The following is a 21252-nucleotide window of genomic DNA, read 5'->3' on the forward strand; positions in this document are numbered from 1 at the left end:
ATGAGCCCGTCTGAGCCTGTTCTCTTCGTTAACTATGAATTACATTTCCTTAATAGAGTTGTTCCGGTTATCTGTTTCTTCCTGAATGAGCTTTGAGTAGTTTGTGTCTTTCAATAATTTTTTCCATTTCAAATGAGTGGAATTTCTGCGTAGCACGTTGTTTATCGTATTCCCTTCTCCTTTTCGTATCTGTAGGACCTACAGGTTGTTCTCCTTCCATTCCTATGCCATGCCTTCTTTTTCTTTTTCTCCTGAGTGATTTTGTCTTTTCGTTTTCTTTTTTTGAGAGATGGAGTCTCGCTCTGTTGCCCAGGCTGGAGTGCAGTGGCATGATCTCGGCTCACTGCAAGCTCCACCTCCTGAGTTCTAGCAATTTGCCTGCCTCAGCCTCCCGAGTAGCTGGGATTACAGGCACACACTGCCATGCCTGGCTAACTTTGTATTTTAGTAGAGACGGGGTTTCACCGTGTTGCCCAGGCTGGTCTCAAACTCCTGAGCTCAGGCAATCCACCTGCCTTGGCCTGAATTTTTTTTTTTTTTGAGATGGAGTTTCACTCTTGTCGCCCAGGCTGAAGTGCAGTGGCATGATCTCGGCTCACTGCAACTTCCGCCTCCCGGGTTCAAGCGATTCCCCTGCCTCAGCCTCCTGAGTAGTTGGGATTAGAGGTGCCTGCCACCACATCCAACTAAGTTTTTGTATTTTTAGTAGAGATAGGGTTTCGCTATGTTGGCCAGGCTGGTCTCGAACTCCTGACCTCAGGCGATTCACCTGCCTCAGCCTCTCAAAGTGCTGGGATTACAGGCATGAGCCACCGCGCCTGGCTCAGCCTGTTCTTTTCTTTTTTATTGGGAATGGGTCTTATGGCGCAGCCTGTGGTCCTACGTGAACACCAGTGCCCCCAGCCCCCCTGCACAACTCTCAAAGTGACCCAGGTGGATGGGCAAATTCAGGGTCCCCCTACTTCAAGGGGAAGCAGAGACTGAGGATGGACTCAAGAGAGAGTGGCTGCGGAGGTGCTAAGAACCTGCACCTGGAACCAGGAGACATGGGAGGTCCCTGCTGGCGCTAATGCCCCTCCTACCCAGGACCCCTCAGGGAGCACCCTGCAGCAGGAAGAAGGAAAGCTAGACCCTGGGGAGGACTAACGGGGCAGCTGCTGCTTTTTGGATGGGTAGGTACAGGCTTAACAGCGTGTGTCAGCATGTGAGGCTTTATTCACAATCGACGCTCCAGCCCCTCTGCACCGGGACGGGACCACAGGGCTAAGCCCAGGCTGGGGGTTCAGGCGGGAGTCCTGGCTGGAGGGCAGGGAGGCTGCAGGGAGCTGGGCAGGGCTCCTGGCCCGGCTCACACGTGCTGCCTCCGGTGGCGCAGCACCTCTGTGGGTGTGAACACGAAGTCCTTGCCACAGGCTTCACAGTGGTAGGGCCTCTGCAGGACAGACGTCTTCTGGAGGGTCTCGGGGGCAGCTTCCTCAGCCCCTAAGGGAGGAAAAGGAGGAGGCTGTGAGGGGGCTTTCCAGTGCACATGACTACCTGCACCCAAATGCCAGGCATTCGTGGGGCTCAGGTTCTCTCCTGGCCTTTGGGGAACTAAGTTTTGCCTCCTCCAGGAAGCCTTCCTGGATTAATAAAAATACACAGGCCTGTCTTTACTCAGCATCCCTGCCAGGGAGAGAGACAAAGAGAAAGATACAAGGAGCAACATGGAGACTGAGAGGCAGACAGAGCCAGCCCTGGGGTGGGGGCACGTGGTCCTGGTACTGTCTCCCCCACTGAACCCCAGGGTGTAGCATCCCTGGGTGACAACAGGGTGGATATGACCAAGGCAGAGACAGCTGCAGGACAGGGAAAAAGAACAAGAGACACAGCCACAGAGAGTCAGAAATGAAGAGACAAAGACAGCAACATAGAGACACTGCAGGGGACAGGCAGAAAGAGGTGGCGCTCCAGGCCCTCCCCGCCCTGGGCTCCTGATCTTCAGGACAAAGCCTGTGTGTGGCACCAGCCAGGGCCAGCAGGTGGAGGTCGCCATTCTCGGAGCCTCTAGCAAGTGCCCGCACACACAGATCATCATGGGATGGACGGACGGCCGGGCAGAGGTGGCCCGGTCCCCACAGTCCCGTGCTTACCTGGGGGCCCATCCTGTGGGGCCTGAGGGCAGGTGTTCTCGTGGGCGATGCGCTCCAGGGGCGTGAGGGGCGCATGCAGGCCACAGTGGGGGCAGGTCCAGAAGGTTCGGAGACAGTCACTGTACAGGTCCGTGTCACTCTGCGGCAGGCCAGCTGTCAGGGCTGGGCCCCCACCAAGTGCCACCCACCACCCACTGCCCCCCTGGGACCCTTCCCAGAAGCCCTCAGGGCCATGGGCCCCATGTGGGAATCACATCCCTGGACTAAGGCGAAATGAGGCCGTGGGGTCAGGGGTGGGATCTTCTTGAAATTGCACCTTCAGGGAAGGAGGGTTCATGCTCACCGTGAGGCAGTTATAGGTGAGGAAGTCGGTGACTGCGTAGCCCCCCTTGGTGGGGTGGGGGGACTGGGTGGAGCTGCCAAAGAGGCCAGGAAGATGGGGGGTGGCTGGGATGGTCTGGGGTCCCACATACAGATTCTGGGCTTCTAGCCCCGTAAGCCGCCGGAGGCTGTAAGGAATCTAAGGAAGGAGAGACAGGAAATCGAGAGAGACAGGCTCAGGGAGATGCCGCCAAAGCACCTGGATCCAGCTGTGCCTGAAGCCCTCCCTCGGGCTTTGCAGTTACGAAAGCCAAGTGCTTAAGCCAATCACAACTTGGCTGCAGACACGCATGACCAGGGGTTTGTCTAGAATATCCTGATAACCCACTCCCGTCTAAATTGCCTTCCCCAGGCCCCTCTTCTGCCCCTGTCACTGGTGGGACCTCATTCAGACCTTGAGTCTAACCTTTAAGTCTGGCCGCCTCACCCCTCCTCCTCCTAGCATGTCAGCCTTGGTCCCCTCTCCATGGCTCACTGGGTTCCTGCCCCTTTGTCCTCAAGCCCCTCTACTCCAGGAAGTCAGCCTGAATTGCACCCTTCTCACCCCACCCATATGAAGTAGAACCAGGAGCAATTTCCGCTCCCCACCTAAGAGTCGGTGGTTGGTTTCAAGTCTGCTCAGTTCAGTTCTTCCCATCCAAAAGCAGACACCTACGGCTTCCCTCTCACACTTTCCCATCCTTGACTGTTAGCAAGGGGTGATCAGCCACGCTTGCAGAACGTGCTTAGTAAACAGGGCAGCAGTGGGTCGCATGGCCTCTGGAACCAGGCTCCTGGGATCAAATCCTGGCTCCACCTTGACCAGTGGAGTGACCTTGGGTAAGTGACTGAACCTCTGTGGCCTGAAAATCCCCAAATGTGCCCAGTGGCGTGAATGGGAAGCCAGGCCTTCCGGAGGCTCAAGCCCAGTGGCGGACGCCCCCTCTGGCCACAGGCAGGCACGCGCACCCTGGTGGAAGGTACCTTGGATGCCATGAACTGCAGGAGTTCCTTGCTCAGGGTGGCCACCTCCTTGGGGCTGACTGGCGCATCCTGCTCCTCCTCTTCCAGCCGCCGCTGGGCCTGATGTGCCAGCTGCCGGTCCAGGGCACCTTCCCAGCGGGCACGGAGCCGCAGGGAAGCCGCCAGGAGCCGGACAGCACTTTCACTGTCTGTCAGCTGCAGCTCCAGCCAGCCGTCGGCCACCAGGCGGGAGCAGTCACTGTTGGTGTCCAAGGACCGGCTAAAAAGCAGGAGGGACTGGAAGAGAGGGAGCAGAAGACAGGGAGTAGGTGTGAGGGGCAGGGCGATGTTGGAGGCAGGCCCTGCCCAGCTGGGCTCCTGCTCACCCACCAGCCCTGTCTATGCGAGGCATCCACCTACCCACCATCTACCCGCTGTACCAGGCACCCCTGCGGGTGCTGGGGATACGGTATGAACAAGGCAGCCGCTGAGTCGGGAGGGGGCTGGGGTTGCAGGGTGGCGGGGGGCAGATGGGAGCGTGCTGGCAGAGAGACAGCTGCATTCTCAGGCAGGGTGGCAGAGGGACAGCAGGCACTCAGACACACATGATGTGCAGGGAGAGCCCAGACCCTGAGCACACGCTCCTCTGTGAGGACGGAAGTCAGGGCTGTAATTACCGGTGCGTGGCTTGTAAGATGTTGGAGAAAATTCTCAGGGCTGGCGCCAGGGCAGAGGAAAGGGCAGGACTGGCCATGCGTGGATAGTTTGGGGGCCGGGGATGGTACAGGAGGGCTCCATATACTGTTCTGCTTGCTTATGTGAATGTGAAGTGTCTCCATCTTCTTTTTATCATTATTATTTGTATTTATTTATTTGAGATGAGTCTCGCTCTGTCGCCCAGGCTGGAGTGCAGCGGTGCGATCCTGGCTCACTGCAACCTCCACCTTCCAGGTTCAAGCGATTTTCCTGCCTCAGCCTCCCGAGTCGCTGGGATTACAGGTGCCAACCACCACACTCGGCTAATTTTTGTATTTTTAGTAGAGATGGGGTTTCACCACATTGGCCAGGCTGGTCCCAAACTCCTGGCCTCAACTGATCCACCCACCTCGGCCTCCCAAAGTGCTGGGATTATAGGCATGAGCCACCATGCCTGGCTTATTATTTTTTGAGACAGGGTCTCTCTGTCACCCAAGCTGGAGTGCAGTGCCAACAATCACAGCTCACTACAGCCTCGACCTCCCAGGCTCAAGCGATCCTCCTGCCTCAGCCTCCCAAGTAGCTGGGATTACAGGCGCACAACACCATGCCCAGCTAACTTTTTAAAATTTTTTGTGGCCGGGCGCGGTGGCTCAAGCCTGTAATCCCAGCACTTTGGGAGGCCGAGACGGGCGGATCATGAGGTCAGGAGATCGAGACCATCCTGGCTAACACAGTGAAACCTCGTCTCTACTAAAAATACAAAAACTAGCCGGGCGAGGTGGTGGGCGCCTGTAGTCCCAGCTACTCGGGAGGCTGAGACAGGAGAATGGCGTAAATCCGGGAGGCGGAGCTTGCAGTGAGCTGAGATCCGGCCACTGCACTCCAGCCCGGGCAACAGAGTGAGACTCCGCCTCAAAAAAAAAAAAAAAAAAAAAATTTTTTTTGTAGCGATAGAGTCTCCCTATGTTGCCTAGGCTGCCCTTTGAACTCCTAGGCTCAACGATCCTCCCACCTCAGCCTCCCAAAGTGCTGGGATTCTAGGTGTGAGCCAGCTAGATTCTCTCAACAAGCGGTCCAGCGCAGGGAGAGAGCGCAGCGACTCAGGTAGCAGGTCTGTTCTGCTTCCTGCGGTCCAGCTGGTTGCCCACCCTCTGTCCCTCGGCCTGCGTGCTGCCTGCTTTCCCATGCTCACATGAGCGCCCGGCATCACCCTTTTGGTTTACCGTCTGCCTCCACCATCCTATCTGAGCCCCATGAGGTTGGGGAGTTTGGTAGACGTTGAGCACAGCTGCACCCCCGACCCACAGAACACTAACAGCACCTGGCCCAGCAGGCGGGCTGCAGGGAGGTGTGGACATGCACAGAAGTGACTGAACTGAGCTGGCTTTCGTGGTGCTGTTGGCACAGTGTCAACAAAACCCTGAGGCTCTGGGAGCCCGCAGGTTCCTCTCTTCCCTCCACGTTCTCTGGGACCCAAGCTGGGGAGTGCTGGTAGTGAGCGGGAGGCAGGAGGGGGCAGAGTGACCCGAGAGCTCTGGTTTGGCCACCTGCTCGCTGTGTGACTTAGGCAGGTGACGTGTCCCCACCCCTGCCTGAGCTTCAGTCCCCTCTATAAAGGGAGACCGGCAGGGCTGCGTGAGGACTCCAAGGCCAGGCCTCGGATCACAGAGACACTCGAGGAGCACTCGGGGCAGGGCAGCGGCTGCCGTGGGGACCATGGCTCTGCTGCCGGCACCCATGCAAGGGCATCCATGATCTGAGTTCGGCCTTAGCCTCCACCTGGACCGTGCCCTTCCTCTCCCTCCTGGTGGCTGCCGGCCCTCCTGGCTGGGACCCTGTCCCAGCTCTGCTCAGAAGTCCCCAGGGTCCTGTGTCCCTCGCCTCTCTGGCCTCACCTCTGCACACTCCCCCTTGCCGACTGAACGCCAGGCACGTGTCTGCCTCAGCGCCTCTGTGCAGGCCACTCCACTGCTGGGACACTCTGCCCCGAGATCCACACACTCTCCTCTTTGGGTATCTACTTGGGGACACCAGGTGGCCTTATCTTATGCCATACCCTGTGTCCATCCTCACCCCCACCCTACTCTCTATTGCCCAGCATCACCCTCTCGCAGGTCGCTCAGGGCGTCACTGTGCTACTGCTATCACTGTCCCCTGCCACGGGAGCCCGGGAGGGCAGGGGCTGGGCTTCTTGCCTGGTTCCCTGCTGCGCCCTTGGCACCTGGCACAGCGCCTGGCACCCAGCAGGCACTCGGCAGGCACTCTGTTGAGCAACGCCATGAATGAGAGAAAAAGCGGCCACAGCAACAGCCCAAGGCGGACGCCTGCGGCCAGCCCAGGCGCCAGGCGGCCCCTCCAAGCCCACGCGGTGCCCCCACCCACCACCCTGGGCAACACAGCTCTCATATCTGGGCATGGAGGCAGGGTGGGGCAGAGGCCCACCTGGAGAGCAGGGATGCGGACACAGTTCACCAGGTATGGCTTGTTGGTCTCCAGCAGGGACACGAAGCTGAGGAGCTGATGTTTGCTGCTCATTTTGTCCTTGTCGTCTGAAAGGTTGAGGAGGACCACTCAGACCCACCCTGGCCCACCTAGGCCCATCAGAGGCCCGCCTGTCCCACCCGCTCCATGTACACATCGGTAGAAAGAATATGCTCACAGCATGGCTTTGGTGGCCTGGCCAAATCTGAATGTGACTCCCAGCATGCAGCCATGTCTGCAGCAAGACACACTTCCATGCACACAGGCGCCGGGGGGGCCTCCCCCTGCAGGACCCAGTTGGGAGCTCACAGAGCCCACAGGACAGGCCCCCTGACCGGTGTTCACTCCCTGGCCACAGCCACACTGGCTCAGGTTGGCTATCACCACCATGGGGAGGGCAAGGCCCAGCAGGGGTGAGTCACCCAAGGCTACCCAGGGAGGCCTGGCCCTGGAACCTCCGCTCCTGCGGGCCCCTGTCAATAGCAACCTGGACCGGTGTGGGAAGGATCAGGGGGAGCCCCAGCCAGAGGGGCCTGGGAGTTCACGGTGTCCCTGCCCTTCACATCCCGGATGGGGGTTCCACCTGGGCTCACCGTACCTCGGCTTCCATCGCAGCTGCCGGCCTCTGGCTCCTGTGCATGCAGCACCTCGGGGCTGCCAGCGAAGACGCAGGTGGGGTGCAGCACAGCGCCCTGCTTGGCCTGTGTGTGGAAAATCTGTGGAGGACGGAAAGGAAGCACAGGCCCTCCTATCTGCTCTCTCCTCTGCCCAGGACGCCTCTCCTCCACCCTCTGGCCCAGGTCCCTTCCTCCAGGAAGCCCTCCCTGACTCCTCCAAATCTGGGGCAGGTGCTCCCTGTGGGCTCCTACAGTGCCCTCGGCTCCCCAAGCCCTGCTCACTCTGGGTTGTCTGGGGACAGGTCTGTCCTCCCACTGGGCTGTGAGCCCCATGGGGACAGAACCAGGGTTGTTTCAGTCACCCGTGGTCCTCCAACAGCTCCCGGGGGCAGGTGGGCGGGGGTGAGGGCCTCAGGGCACTCAGGACAGGCACTCAGGGTTCGTGTGTTGGAGGACGAAACATAGGATGGGGCAGAACAGGCCCCACCTGGTCTGAGTCCTTTCGGCTGCTGTTGAAGGCGTCGGGGACAGCCAGCTGCGGGTACAAGCCCCGGCCCAGCACCAGCTTCAGCAGAGCCAGCTGCTCACAGCTCAGGTCCTGGGCTGAGCTGGCAGCAGCCTGCAGCTGTGCCAGGTCATGCCGGAGCTTGAACTTCACATCCTGGAGGGGACATGGGGAGGCAGAGTCTTAGGGGACCTGAGGAGCTCCTACCATGAGCCGCAGACCCCCAGGCGCTGCAGATACCTGGGGCCAAGCACCGCCCATGGAAACCCGGCTCCTGAAATGAGGACAGGGCCATGGTTCCTGGGACCCCCCAGGAGAGGTCAAGACCCACCTTGGTAAACCCCACCCACCTACCCCCACAGCCCATGGCACCCGCCTGGATGTCCACGCCATCGCCAGCCCCTGGGGGCGCTGGGCCAGCCCGGTCCTCGTCGCTGGAGCCGCCGTCCTGCTCCTCCTGCAGCCGCAGCACCTTGCGCCTGCGCCCCGCGCCCTCCTCGTGCTGGCGTTTCAGCTGGTGCAGGGCCCGGCGCTCCCGGCGCTGCTGCAGCCGACTGTAGCTGTCCGCCACCTGCGTGGCCTGGGCCCCAGTCATCAGCCCGTGGTCCTCCAACAGCTCCTGGGGGCAGGTGGGCAGAGGTGAGGGCCTCAGGGCAGGCCCAGTGGGCTCTGGACTCATATGGAACTGGGGACCCTCCCGGTGGCAGGGCTGCTAGTGCCCAAAGGGGGCTGAATGAGGACAGCCCCTCGCGTGGTGCTGGGCGCGGACTGCTGCTCCAGCGGGAGAGCTGTCCTCACTGTCGGCGGAGGGAACACCGGGGCCAGGGGCAGGAGGAGGCAGGCAGGGCGCCCAGTGCCTTCTCCAAAAGCTGGCTCCAGGCTCTGGTGACTGCCCCACCTGCCCCTCGGGTCTGGGGCAGGGGACATATACTGGATATCCAGATGCCCCCCAAGGAGCCCTGCTTTCCCACACAGCCCTGGTGGGTGTCCTGCATTAGTGCTTCTGAGTGTAGCCCTGGGGCATCTGGGAACTTGGTGGGAATGCCAAGTCCTGGGCCTCATTCCAGAACGACCAAGCGGAGAGTGGAGGGGGCTGGGCGGGGTTGGGCATCTGGACTCAACAGACCCTCCAGCTGACTGTGACCTATAAAATCGGAGACCCCTGCCCTCCCCATGCCCTTCCCGTGCCCACACCTTGTCAACATTCCTCAAGTGACCCGATTTGGTTGGACCCTCTGTTTCCTGCTGAGCCCTGACCGATGGAGGACACAGGAGATTGTGTGTGCATGTGTATGTGTGTGTCTGTGTGTTTGCATGTGTGTGTGCAAAGGGCTCACACTTTCCATTAGATTCTCAAAGCACCTGGGGACCAGTGAAGCCTGAACACTGCTCTAGCAGCCAGAGATCTCAGGACCAATGCTGAGAGCGGTCAGGGCATCTGTGGTCCCCAACACTGGGACCCCAGAAATTGCACAGGAGGTGCTGGCAGGGTGACTGCCCATTCTGGGCCTCAGCTTGCCCATCTCCAACCAAAGAGAGCGGGTTACACCAGGAACTCTTATTCTATCCTCAATCCATGGACACAACCACGGAAAAGGGCCTAACAGCAGGTCTTTCTGCACTCAGACGGAGAACAGCCATGGAACAAGCTGTGGAACTGTGTGGGCACAGGAGAAACCCAAATTTTTTTTTTTGAGATGGAGTTTCCCTCTTTTTGCCCAGGCTGGAGTGCAATGGCTCAATCTTGGCTCACCACAACCACTGCCTCCTGGGTTCAAGCGACTCTCCGGCCTCAGTCTCCCAAGTAGCTCCCAAGTAGCTGGCATGCACCACCAAGCCTGGCTGATTTTTGTATTTTTAGTAGAGACAGGGTTTCACCGTGTTGTCTAGGATGGTCATGATCTCCTGACCTCGTGATCCACCTGCCTCAACCTCCCAAAGTGCTGGGATTACAGGCGTGAACCACCGTGCCCGGCCGACAGGTGCTATTTTTATCCTCTGTTTTTTTCTAGGGGAAGCTGAGGCCCAGAGACAAGCAATAACATGCCCAGGGCCACGCTGTAAGAAATGGCAGAGCCAGGTTCATGGCTGGGGTGTCTGGCTCCAGATGTGCCAGCCCCAACCGCAACCATAGGCTGCCTCCAGCACCATGCCCACGCAGCCAGCTCAGCATCCCCGGTCAGGAGGGCGAGCTCTTCCCAAGGATGCTGCATGTCCACTGACTCCGTCCACCCCTCCAGGAAGCCCTCCTGGATTTCTGCTCCCTTTACCCTGCCCGGCTGCCCCAACGCCTGGTCATCGGGTGGTGGGGGAGGTAGGTGCAGGGTGGGACTCTGGTCTGACTGCTGTCCGGGAAGGGCAGGCAGTGTTCTGGAGTGTGCTTGCATGCGTCTGCCTGGGCGGGGCCAGCCTTACCCCTCCCCCCGAGCCTCACCTTGAACTGGCGCCGAAGGTTGGCCATCTCGTACAGCCGATGCTCCTCTATGCCCCGGCGGCGGCACCACTTGCGAGAGTTTCTGCTTCGTTCAGATTTTACCTGAGGGGAGGAGCAGACACCAGGGTGTCAGGGCCCAGCCAGCTCAGGGAGGGAGGGGCTGACCCAGCACCCAGAACCCCAACACGAGCATCCCTCAGGGACACCTGCTCTCCTGCTTCCAGGTCTCCGCCCCAGTGCCCCCTCCTATGGGAAGCCCTCCAAGACTACCCACATACTGGGTTCGACGCCCCTCTGGGCTCTCCCAGCCCCTTGGACTCCCCATTCCAGCCCTCTCTGGGTTGTCACTGTCACATCAGTGGTCTGTCTCCCTGCACTGGGCTGTGAGCCCCAGGAGGGCAGCGCCAGGGTCGTTTGGGCACTGATGGATCCTCAGCAGTATGGTACAGGGCCAGCGTTAGGGTGAGGACTCAGGGGACATATACTGGATATCCAGATGCCCCCCAACGAGCCTGGACTTTCTCCAGATGGCACAGGTTTTCATCAGTGCTCCAGAAACCCAGGCTCCTCTCTGCCCCGGGCCTGGGCATGTGCTGTCTCGAGCCGAGGGCATGGATGGTGGAGACGTGGCCCTCCCCAGGCAGGCCCAGTCTGTGGAGGGCTTAGTGTCCTCCCAGGGTAGGACACGAGGAGGAGCCACAGCCACAGAAGGCCTTGGCCCTGAGCAGGGTGACAGACAGAGGGGCCCCACCACCAGCCTCACCTGCACCCAGGCGTTGAAGACGTTGAAGAGCGTGAAGGGGTCACCCTGGTCGCTCTCCAGCGGCCGCCGTGCTGCCGCGCACTCTGGGCTGCTCTGGGCGCTGCGGGTGAAGGGCGACTGGACGCTGAGCGCGGCCGCGATGGTGAGCACAGGCTCCACCAGGCTGAACATGGAGCCCAGGATCAGCATCTTCCCTGGAGTGGAGACACGGGGCTGAGGCTCCTGGGTGCCAGGACAGGCGCAGCCCTCACCCCTTGGGGCCCCGGCCCGCCCTTCCGCCGGCCCTCCTGCTCCCACCCCCTCCATCTTGCCCACTATGGGCCTCGTGACCCAGATGGACAGATTCAAACCCACGCGCTGTGCTTTCTGCTCACGTGGCCGTGGGCAAGGGCCTCGGTTTCCCCATCTGTAGGTTGGAGATGGCCAGTGCCTGCCTCCTCGGACACGCAGGAGACACTGTCTAAGTGCTGGCTACTCCTGTCACCAAGTTCCCCGCTCTGCTATTTACAACCCACTCCCCCCAGCGTTCCGACGCTTCCCTGGCTTGGTCTTTGCTCTAGGAGCTCATTTTGACCCATCGTGGTGGACATCTCTCCTCCGCGCTAGAGTGTGACCCGTAAGTGAGCCTCTCTGCCCTGGCACAGGCACGCACTGACTCCTGTGCCTATCACAGGATGAAGCGTCTCCTGCTACCTTTGTTTAAGTCAAGGTAGGGCATGGGGCAGGGGCTGGGAGAGGCAGGGAAAGGGGAGGAGGGGCAGAGGGGAGGCCACGGAGAGGAAAAGTGGCAGGAACCATCCCCCAGGGTGGCCGAAGAGCTGGTGAACACGGTCTCCATCTGTGAGTGCTCCACAGCGCACATCCAGACATCCCCTGGTTCTGCGTGCCCAAGCTGATGCTGGACTTCCGGGGACGCCCTCGCCCTCCTGTCCTGTGGCTAGTGGTCTGTGTCATGTGTCTGACCCGCCCCCACTCCTTCCCTTTGCTGACTTTCCACAGTGCCTGTCACATAACTGGACTCAAGCAGATCACCTGAGGTCAGGAATTCGAGAGCAGCCTGACCACCATAGTGAAAACCCGTCTCTACTAAAAATACAAAAATTAGCTAGGCGTGGTGGTGGGTGCCTGTAATCCCAGCTCCTCGGGAGGCTGAGGTGGGAGAAGTGATTGAACCCAGGAGGTGGAGGATACAGTGAGCAGAGACAGCACCACTGCACCCCAGCCTGGGTGACAAGAGTAAAACTCGATCTCAAAAAAAAAAAAAACAAGGCCAGGTGTGGTGGCTCACGCCTGTAATCCCAGCACTTTGGGAGGCCGAGGTGGGTGGATCACCTGAGGTCAGCAGTTCAAGACCAGCCTGGCAAACCTGGTGAAACTCTGGCTCTACTAAAAATACAACAATTAGCTGGGTGTGGTGGTGGGCACCTGTAATCCCAGCTACTTGGGAGGCTGAGGCAAGAGAATCACTTGAACCCTGGAGGCGGAGGTTGCAGTGAGCTGAGATTGTGCCATTACACTCTAGCCTGAGTGACAGAGCAAGACTCCATCTCAAAAACCAACCAACTAAACAACAACAAAAAAGCTGGCCTCATAAAACAAAGGTGGCCGTAAAGCAGGGCTCGGGGCTATACTGTGCAGGCCCCTGTCCTATTCCAGGATGCCCCAGCTCTGTCACCAGGGACAAGTGGCCCCACCTCGCCGTGCCGCTGCCTCCCCATCTGTAAACAGGGCAACAACAGCATCGGCCTCTCCTCAGGCTGCTCACACCTGTAATCCCAGCACTTAGGAAGACTGAGGCCGGCTGATCACTTGAGGTGAGGAGTTCAAGACCAGCCTGGCGAACATGGTGAAACACCGTTTCTACTAAAAATACAAAAATTAACTGGGTGTGGTGGCACATGCCTGTAATCCCAGCTACTCAGGAGGCTGAGGTGGGAGGATCACTTGAACCCGGGAGGTGGGGATTGCAGTGAGCCAAGATCACGCCACTGCACTCCAACCTGGAGGGCAGAGTGAGACTCCATCTCAAAACAAATAAATAAATAAAAATAAATAAAACAAAAATGAACCATCTTCTCAGCCCGGGCAGCCTTCCGAGTCCAGCGGATCCAGCCTCCTGCCCACACTGAAGCCCACTGTGCTGCAAGGATCGGGGGCTTTAATGGTGTTAACACACACAGGGGTGGTCCTGCCATGGTGGGCCGCAGGCTGCTGGAAATAGCAAGTCTTGAGTCAGGAATATCGGGCAAGATGAACAAGCCTCAGTCAGCGTGCTCCCCAGGAGGGGTGAGCATGACTCAGGAATGAGGGAGAGGAAGAGTTTTGACATCCTTGAGTCCGCAAGACAGGGGTGCAGGGCAGAGCTGGGGACACGCTGTGCAGAGGACAGAGGTGGGAGGGGTCTGAGCTGTGGAAAAGCCAGGACTTCTTTGTGTTTGGGGGATCTTGGGTACCCCACCTGCCTGTGCCTCCCAAGGGAGGCCCTGTGATTACCCCAAGTGCTGGGGAATTCAAGCGAGAGAGCCTGTCTTTCTTGTCGCTCACGCCGGGGCACTTTGCGTCACATTCTCTGAAACAGCCTTGCAAGCCAGATGCCACAGGCCACCCCCAGCCTCTAGTGGTGTCATCTGCAGCATCAGGTAAGTGCCTTGAGACACTGATGGCGCGCCACTGGATGGCCACAAGAACGACAGGGTCAGAGGGTCTGCTGGCCCTAAATCCCTCAAGATTAACGCCCTATTCCTGGTGACACATAGCATGGGGATGAGGAGCACCACATCTGCTTGTGACTGGCTACTGAAGACCTGAGATCAGGAGGGCCGGGAACTGAAAATGGTCTCCATCGACCTCTGTGGACCTGGCCTTTCTAGATCCTCACAGAACCGCCAGGTCAGCTGATGAATTTTCTGACCACCTTCAGTCACGTATAACCCAGTGCCACTTAAACACTTCCCATCTAATTCAAAGCTCCTCACCTGACCCAGGGCCAGAGGGACAGCTGTTCCCTCCCCTCCTTCGGGCCTCTGCCCAGGTGTCACCGTTCAGTGAGGCCTCCCAGGATAGCCGCATAACACTGCTCCCAGCCCCCACTGTGCCCACGGCGCCCTGCATCCACCCGAGCAGGAACCAGCGGCTGACATTCCAAGTTTCACTCATTTATCTAACCCTGTCCATCTGCTCTGTTACATGTGAGCTCCGTGAGGGCAGGAGTTTTGTTTTATTCACTGTCGTATCTCTGGCATCTAGAACTGGACCTGGCACACAGGAGGTGCTCAAAAATTATTTAATGAATGGGCCAGGCACTGTGACTCATGCCTATAATCCCAGCACTTTGAGAGGCCGAGGTGGGGCAGATCACTTGAAGTCAGGAGTTCAAGGCCAGCCTGGCCAATATGGTAAAACCTTGTCTCTACTGAAAAAACAAATATTGCCCGGGCACGGTGGCTCACGCCTGTAATCCCAGCACTTTGGGAGGCTGAGGTGGGCAGATCACTTGAGGTCAGGAGTTCGAGACCAGCCTGGCCAACAGGATGAAAGCCCATCTCTACTAAAAACACAAAAATTAGACAGGCATGGTGGTGTGAGCCTGTAATCTTAGTTACTCAGGAAGCTGAGGCAGGAGAATTGCTTGAACCCAGGAGGTGGCAGTGAGCTGAGATCACACCACTGCACTCCAGCCTAGGCAACAGAGCAAAAACTGTCTCAAAACAAAACAAAACAAAAATTAGCCAGGTATGGTGGTGGGTGCCTACAGTCGCAGCTACTTGGGAGACTGAGGCAGGAGAATTGCTTGAATCCAGGAGGCGGAGGCTGCAATGAGCTGGGATCGCACCGCTGCACTCCAGCCTGGGCGACAGAGTGAGACTCTGTCTCAAAAAAAAAATACATATATATATATACACACACATATATATATATTTAATGGGCCAGGCATGGTGGCTCAAGCCTGTAATCACAGCACTTTGGGAGGCCAAGGCAGGCAGATCACCTGAGGTCAGGAGTTTGAGACCAGCCTGACCAATATAGAGAAACCCCATCTCTACTAAAAATACAAAATTAGCCAGGTGTGGTGGCGCAAGCCTGTAATCCCAGCTACTTGGGAGGCTGAGGCAGGAGAATTGCTTGAACTCAAGAGGCAGAGGTTGCGGTGAGCCGGGATGGCACCACTGCACTCCAGCTTGGGTAACAAGAGTAAAACTCAGTCTCAAAAGAGAAAAAAAAAAAAAAAGGTATTTAATGAATGAATGATGGGACTGTTGGTTAATATCTCTCGCCTTCTCCCTCTCACTCCATTGCAGCCACACCAGGCTCCTCACTGTTCCCGTAGCAGCAGGCATGTGCCCCCCACAGGGCTTCTGCACTGGCTGTTCCTACTGCCTGAACACCCTCAAGCTACATCTGCACTGTCCAATATGGCCGCCTCTGGCCACAGATGGCTACTGAGCAGTTGAACATGGCTGGTCCAAGCCAAGATTTCCAAGACTCTGTATGGTAAAAAATAACATCTTGCAAAAAATGTTTATATTGATTATGTTAAAATTATGATGTTTTAGGTATATTAAGTTAAATCAGCTATTTTATCAAAATGAATCTCACCTGTTTCTTTTTGCCTTTTTTTTTTTGTTTTTTGAGATGGAGTCTTGCTCCGTTGCCCAGGCTGGATTACAATGGCATGGTCCCGGCTCCCTGCAACCTCTGCCTCCCAGGTTCAAGTGATTCTACTGCTTCAGCCTCCCAAGTGGCTGTGATTACAGGCGCGTGCCACCATGCCCGGCTAATTTTTGTATTTTTAGTAGAGACGGGGTTTCACCATGTTGGCCAGGCTGGTCTCAAACTGCTGACCTCGTGATCCACCCACCTCAGCCTCCCAAACTGCTGGGATTACAGGCGTGAGCCACTGTGCCCAGCCTGTTTTTGCTTTTTTAATGTAGCTACTGGGAAGTTTTAAATTACATACAGGGCTCACATTCTATTTTTATATTTCTTTTCCTTTTTTTTTTTTTTTTTTTTGTAGAAACCAGGGTTTTGCTATGTTGCCCAAGCTGGTCTCAAACTCCTAGGCTTAAACAATCCACCTGTCTCAGCCTCCCAAAGTGCTGGGATTACAGGTGTGGGCCACTGTGCCGGCCATGTTTCTCTACTTCTGCTGGCAAGCATGTTCTAGTATTTGCATGGCTCCTAGCCCTCACCTCCGTTTCTCTGCACAGATGTTACCTTCCTCGTGAGGTCTGCCTTATACCTGAGGCCTGTATTATAAACTGCAACTCCCCATTCGCCAACCCCGTTGTTTCTTCTCTCCAGAACACTAAGCACCATCTGATCTACTACACTTTTTCCTTATTGTCCTAATTTATTGCTGGTTTTCTTCACCAAAATGTCAGCTCCCTGAGGCTGGAGGTTTGTGTCTGTTCTGTCCACTGCTATATACCCAGCCCCTAGAACAGTGCCTGGCCCAGCGAAGAGTGAACAGATGAACTGGACCCAGGGAAGAAACAGACTTGCCCCCAGGTCACTCAGCGAGTCAGCTGTGCCCATATCCGCTCCTGCTGCCCTGCGTGACCACGAAGGGGATGGCTACTCACCAATCACAACGTCCACAGGCAGCTGGGCCAGCAGGGACCCAATGGGCGTGAGGGCCTCTGAGCTGTCCAGAGCCCCCTGGTCCCGGAGGTAGAGGATGGCGGTCTCCAGGCTGGCTGGTGGTGGGGGCTCGATGAAGGGGAAGGTTCGGGGGTCCCCCACGCTCATGCTCTTCATCTAAAATGAGAAGAAAAACCCTCAAGATTGGGAAACACAAGAGCCACTGTGCAGCACAGGGGGGCTCAGGAATCACAAACTCATGACATTTTAAAATTCCCAGTGTCGGCGGGCACAGTGGCTCATGCCTGTAATCCCAACACTTTGGGAGGCCAAGATGAGTGGATCACTTGAGGTCAGGAGTTCGAGACCATCCTGGCCAACATGGTGAAACCCTGTCTCTACTAAAAATACAAAAATTAGTGGTGGTGTGTGCCTGTAATCCCAGCTACTCGGGAGGTGTGTGCCTGTAATCCCAGCTACTCGGGAGGCTGAGGCAGGAGAATCGCTTGAACCCAGGAGGCGGAGATTGCAGTAAGCCGAGATCGAGCCTCTGCACTGCACTCCAACCTGGCAACACATTAAGACTTCATCTCAAATTCCCAGTGTCAGCTAGGCACAGTGGCTCACACCTGCAATCCCAGCACTTTAGGAGGCCACGGCAGGTGGATCACTTGAGGTCAGGAGTTTGAGACCACCCTGGCCAACATGGTGAAACCCTGTCTCTACTAAAAATACAAAAATTAGCTGGGTGTGGTGGCGTGCGCCTGTAATCTCAACTACTTGGGAGGCTGAGGCAGAAGAATTGCTTGAACCTGGAGGGCAGAGGTTGCAGTGAGCCAAGATTTCACCACTGCACTCCAGCCTGGGCCACAGAGTGAGATTCCATCTCAAAAATAACATAACATAACATAACATTCCCAATGTCAAGATCCATTGTACAGAGGCAGGCAAGGAGGGCTGCTGTCTCTGTGTCTGTCTCCCTAGCACATCTTCCCCCAGACCCTGACCATGGACGAGAGGCACATGACCTGAGCTGGACCAATCAGAATCCTTCCCTGAGACTGGAGCCAGGAAGAGCATTCCCAGCATCCTCTCTGGTTGTGGCCAGGATGGAAGCCTATCTGATTAACCCAGAACTGCTGCGACTTTTGACTTTGTCCATTGTTTGGAAATGGGCCCATCTACAGCAGATGGAGAAATTCTTGGATTGTTCCTAAGTTAAACATACCGTCTCACGAATGCACAAAATGGTAAGATCCTCCTTTCTGCCTACAATTGTTTCAGTTGTATTTCTCTCACTCGCAACCAAAAGAATCCCAATTAATGCAGTGGCCCAGGCAGGCAGCAGGTGGTGGGAGAATTAAGTGACAGCGTATGTCTACCCCGGAGCCTGGTGTGGCATACGTAAGCAAACAGCACCTCTCTGGTGACTGGAAGAAGGAGAGGCTGGCAAGGCGGCTTATGTGATGGCCAGAGAGTAAGAAGGAAGCCCAGAGAGCCTGTTCGCCTGGCTTTGATCCGAGGGCATTAGAAGTTCTGGCGTCCACCTGCAAGCAGCTGCTGCTCCTTCCTCCCTGCTGACCAAGCCTTTATGTTGTCTAGGAGTTTACTCAATACTCATTTAAAGACCTTTATAGGCCAGGCACGGTGGCTCACGCCTGTAATCCCAACACTTTGGAAGGCCAAGGCAGGCAGATCATCTGAGGTCAGAAGTTCAAGACCAGCCTGGCCAACACGGTGAAACTCCCTCTCTACTAAAAATATAAAAATTAGCTGGGCCTGCTGGCACCCATCTGTGGTCCCAACTACTCGGGAGGCCGAGGCAGGAGAATCACTTGAGCCTGGGAGGTGGAGGTTGCAGTGAGCCGAGATCACACCACTGCATTCCAGCCTGGGTGACAGAATGAGACTCGGTCTCAAAAATAAATAAATAAATAAATAACCTTTACATTAGCAGCTCTAATTTAAAGAGGCAGGGGGCAGGGCAGGGTTTTTTTTTTAATTCTGCAGGTGTTTCTAGTATGCAGCTAGGGCTGAGACACTGCTCTGATCAACTCAGGCAATGCCACCACCCTAGACAATTGCTGGCCATAGGGTGAACATACGTGACCTGGTTCTGCTAACAAGAGAGGATGAGAGACTGGCCAGAGGCTTCTAGAAAATGTTCCCGTGGTCTCAAAAATTAGACCCACAGAGAAGGGCAGTTCCTTGCTTCTGCCTCTGGACGGTAAAGGAGGAGGAGGTGACACCCACTGTGCCTGGGGCCAGTGGCCACTCACGAAGCAAGCTCTGACGCCTGGTGGCCTCGGATGGAGCCCTGACTCTACTACTTGCCAGCTGTGTGACCTGGGGCAATATTTTCTCTCTCTGTGCATCCTTCTTCTGGTCCAAAAATTAGGATAAGACAACCTATCCCATGGACTTTGTTTTTTTATGAGACAGGGTCTTGCTCTATCACTCAGGCTGGAGTGCAATGATGCAATCAAGGCTCACTGCAGCCTCGACCTCCTGGGCTCAAGTGATCCTCCTGCCTCAGCCTCCTGCGTGGGACCACAGGTGTGTGCCACCGCACTGGGCTAATTTTTAAATTTTTTGTAGAGTCAGGGCCTCACCGTGTTGCCTAGGCTGGTCTCGACCTCCTGGCCTCAAGCAATCCTCCTGCCTCAGCCTCCCAAAGTGCTGCGATAACAGGCATGAGCGACTCATTGTTGCTGCAGGAAGTCAGGGACCCCGAACGGAGGGACCGGCTGAAGCCGCGGCAGAAGAACATAAATTGTGAAGGTTTCATGGACATTTATTAGTTCCCAAAATTAATACTTTTATAATTTCTTACGCCTGTCTTTACTGTAATCTCTGAACATAAATTGTGAAGATTTCATGGACACTTATCACTTCCCCAATGAATATCCTTGTGATTTCCTATGCCTGTCTTTACTTTAATCTCTTAATCCCGTCATCTTCTTTGTAAGCTGAGGAGGATGAATGTCACCTCAGGACACTGTGATGATTGTGTCAACTGCACAAATTGTTTGTAGAACATGTATGTTTGAACAACATGAAATCTGGGCATCTTAAAAAAAAGAACAGGATAACAGCAATGTTCAGGGAACAAGAGAGGTAACTTTGAACTGGCCGCTGGTGAGCCGGACGGAACAGAGCTATATTTCTCCTCTTTCACAAGCAAATAGGAGAAATATCGCTGAATTCTTTTTCTCAGCAAGGAATATCCCCGAGAAAGAGAATGCGCCCTGAAGGTACGCTTATAGACGGCCCCTTTTTAAGGAGTGCAGTCGTCTTTTATGGTTGAAGCCGAAGGGATGAAATAAGCCCCGGTTTCCTGTAGCGCTCCCAGGCTTATTAGGTGGAGGAAAATTCCTGCCTAATAAATTTTGGTCAGACAGATTGTCTGTTTTCAAATCCCATTTCCTGATAAGATGTTATCAATGACAATGCATGCCCAAAACTTCATTAGCAATTTTAATTTCGCCCCATCCTGTGGTCCTGTGATCTCACCCTGCCTCCATTTGCTTTGTGATACTTGATTGCCTTGTGAAGTATGTGATCTCTGTGACCCACACCCTATTCGTGCACTCCCTCCCCTTTTGAAAATCATTAATAAAAACTTGCTGGTTTTATGACGCGGGGAACATCACGGATTCTGTCAACGTGTGATGTCTCCCCCGGACACCCAGCTTTAAATTTCTTGCTCTTGTGCTCTTTCCCTTTTACTTCTCAACCCAGCCGAGACACTTAGGAAATAGAAACATCGGGAGCGGGTTCTCCCGATAATTGTGCCTGGCAGCACCGGTATTTTTTTAAAAAAAGATGAAATCAAACAGAATAGAAAATAGTGTGCACCTCCTGCAGGAAGGCCACTGGTTTGTGCTACACCTGCACATGAGCCTGTGGCAGACACCATCAGCTGCTCCCAACTTTCCTTTTTCTTTCGTTCCTGAGCACAAGGACTGCACTTTCCAGCCTCCTTCATGGTTGGGCATGGCCACAAGACTGAGGACTGACCGGGAGTGGTGAGGGCAAGGCAAGTGCGCCATTTGCAGGCTTGACCCGCAAACCCTCCTGTACTCACTTCCCACGCCCTTGACCCTTTGGCTGGCTGGACACACATGCAGGAAAAGCCCCTGGGGAAATGACAGAGCCACAAGAGGGAAGGAGCCTGGGTCCCTGAATAAAGAAAATTGCCTGCCAAGCTGGAAACCACCATTCCACTGTTGGCCATTCGTGACCGTGTGTATTTGTCATGGCAGTCTAACCTATGCTAAATTAACAAATGAGGTACACATCATGACATAAAATGTATTGAGAAACCCTGGTTTTAAAAGCCCTTTCCTGCTAGGTTTCCTGTTACAGCTGAAAGCATTCTGATTGAGTCACTGGTTCTTCCTTTGACCCTACAGAAAATTTTTTTTTTTTTTTTTTTTTCAGATGGAGTCTTGTTCTATTGCCCAGGCTGGAGTGCAGTGGCGTGATCTCCGCTCACCGCAACCTCCACCTTCCGGGTTCAAGCAATTCTTCTGCCTCAGCCTCCCAAGTAGCCAGGATTACAGGCACACACCACCACATCCAGCTAATTTTTTGTATTTTAAGTAGAGACTGGTTTCACCATGTTGGTCGTGCTGGTCTCAAACTCCTGACATCAAGTGATCCACCTGCCTTGGCCTCCCAAAGTGCTGGGATTACAGGTGTGAGCCACCGCGCCC

General features: G+C 55.8%; 1 protein-coding gene across 2 annotated transcripts in view; it reads right to left on the minus strand.

Annotated features, from left to right (window-relative positions):
• Nucleotides 1–795: 795 nt before the first annotated feature.
• Nucleotides 796–21252, minus strand: part of DHX34 (DEAH (Asp-Glu-Ala-His) box polypeptide 34) — a 44110-nt gene continuing 23653 nt past the window's right edge. For both annotated transcript variants that reach the window (XM_011926491.1, XM_011926500.1), the window contains exons 7-17: nucleotides 16537–16711; nucleotides 10955–11148; nucleotides 10192–10293; nucleotides 8134–8376; nucleotides 7740–7913; nucleotides 7234–7351; nucleotides 6597–6703; nucleotides 3477–3752; nucleotides 2476–2652; nucleotides 2133–2271; nucleotides 796–1482 (exon numbers count right to left, since the gene is read on the minus strand). In XM_011926491.1, coding sequence (XP_011781881.1) covers nucleotides 1349–1482; nucleotides 2133–2271; nucleotides 2476–2652; nucleotides 3477–3752; nucleotides 6597–6703; nucleotides 7234–7351; nucleotides 7740–7913; nucleotides 8134–8376; nucleotides 10192–10293; nucleotides 10955–11148; nucleotides 16537–16711 — 1839 coding nt within the window. In that variant the 3' untranslated portion in view covers nucleotides 796–1348. The remainder of the gene's footprint in view (nucleotides 1483–2132; nucleotides 2272–2475; nucleotides 2653–3476; nucleotides 3753–6596; nucleotides 6704–7233; nucleotides 7352–7739; nucleotides 7914–8133; nucleotides 8377–10191; nucleotides 10294–10954; nucleotides 11149–16536; nucleotides 16712–21252) is intronic.

The sequence above is a fragment of the Colobus angolensis genome, unplaced genomic scaffold (assembly GCF_000951035.1).
Source record: "Colobus angolensis palliatus isolate OR3802 unplaced genomic scaffold, Cang.pa_1.0 Scaffold119, whole genome shotgun sequence".
NCBI lineage: Eukaryota > Metazoa > Chordata > Mammalia > Primates > Cercopithecidae > Colobus > Colobus angolensis.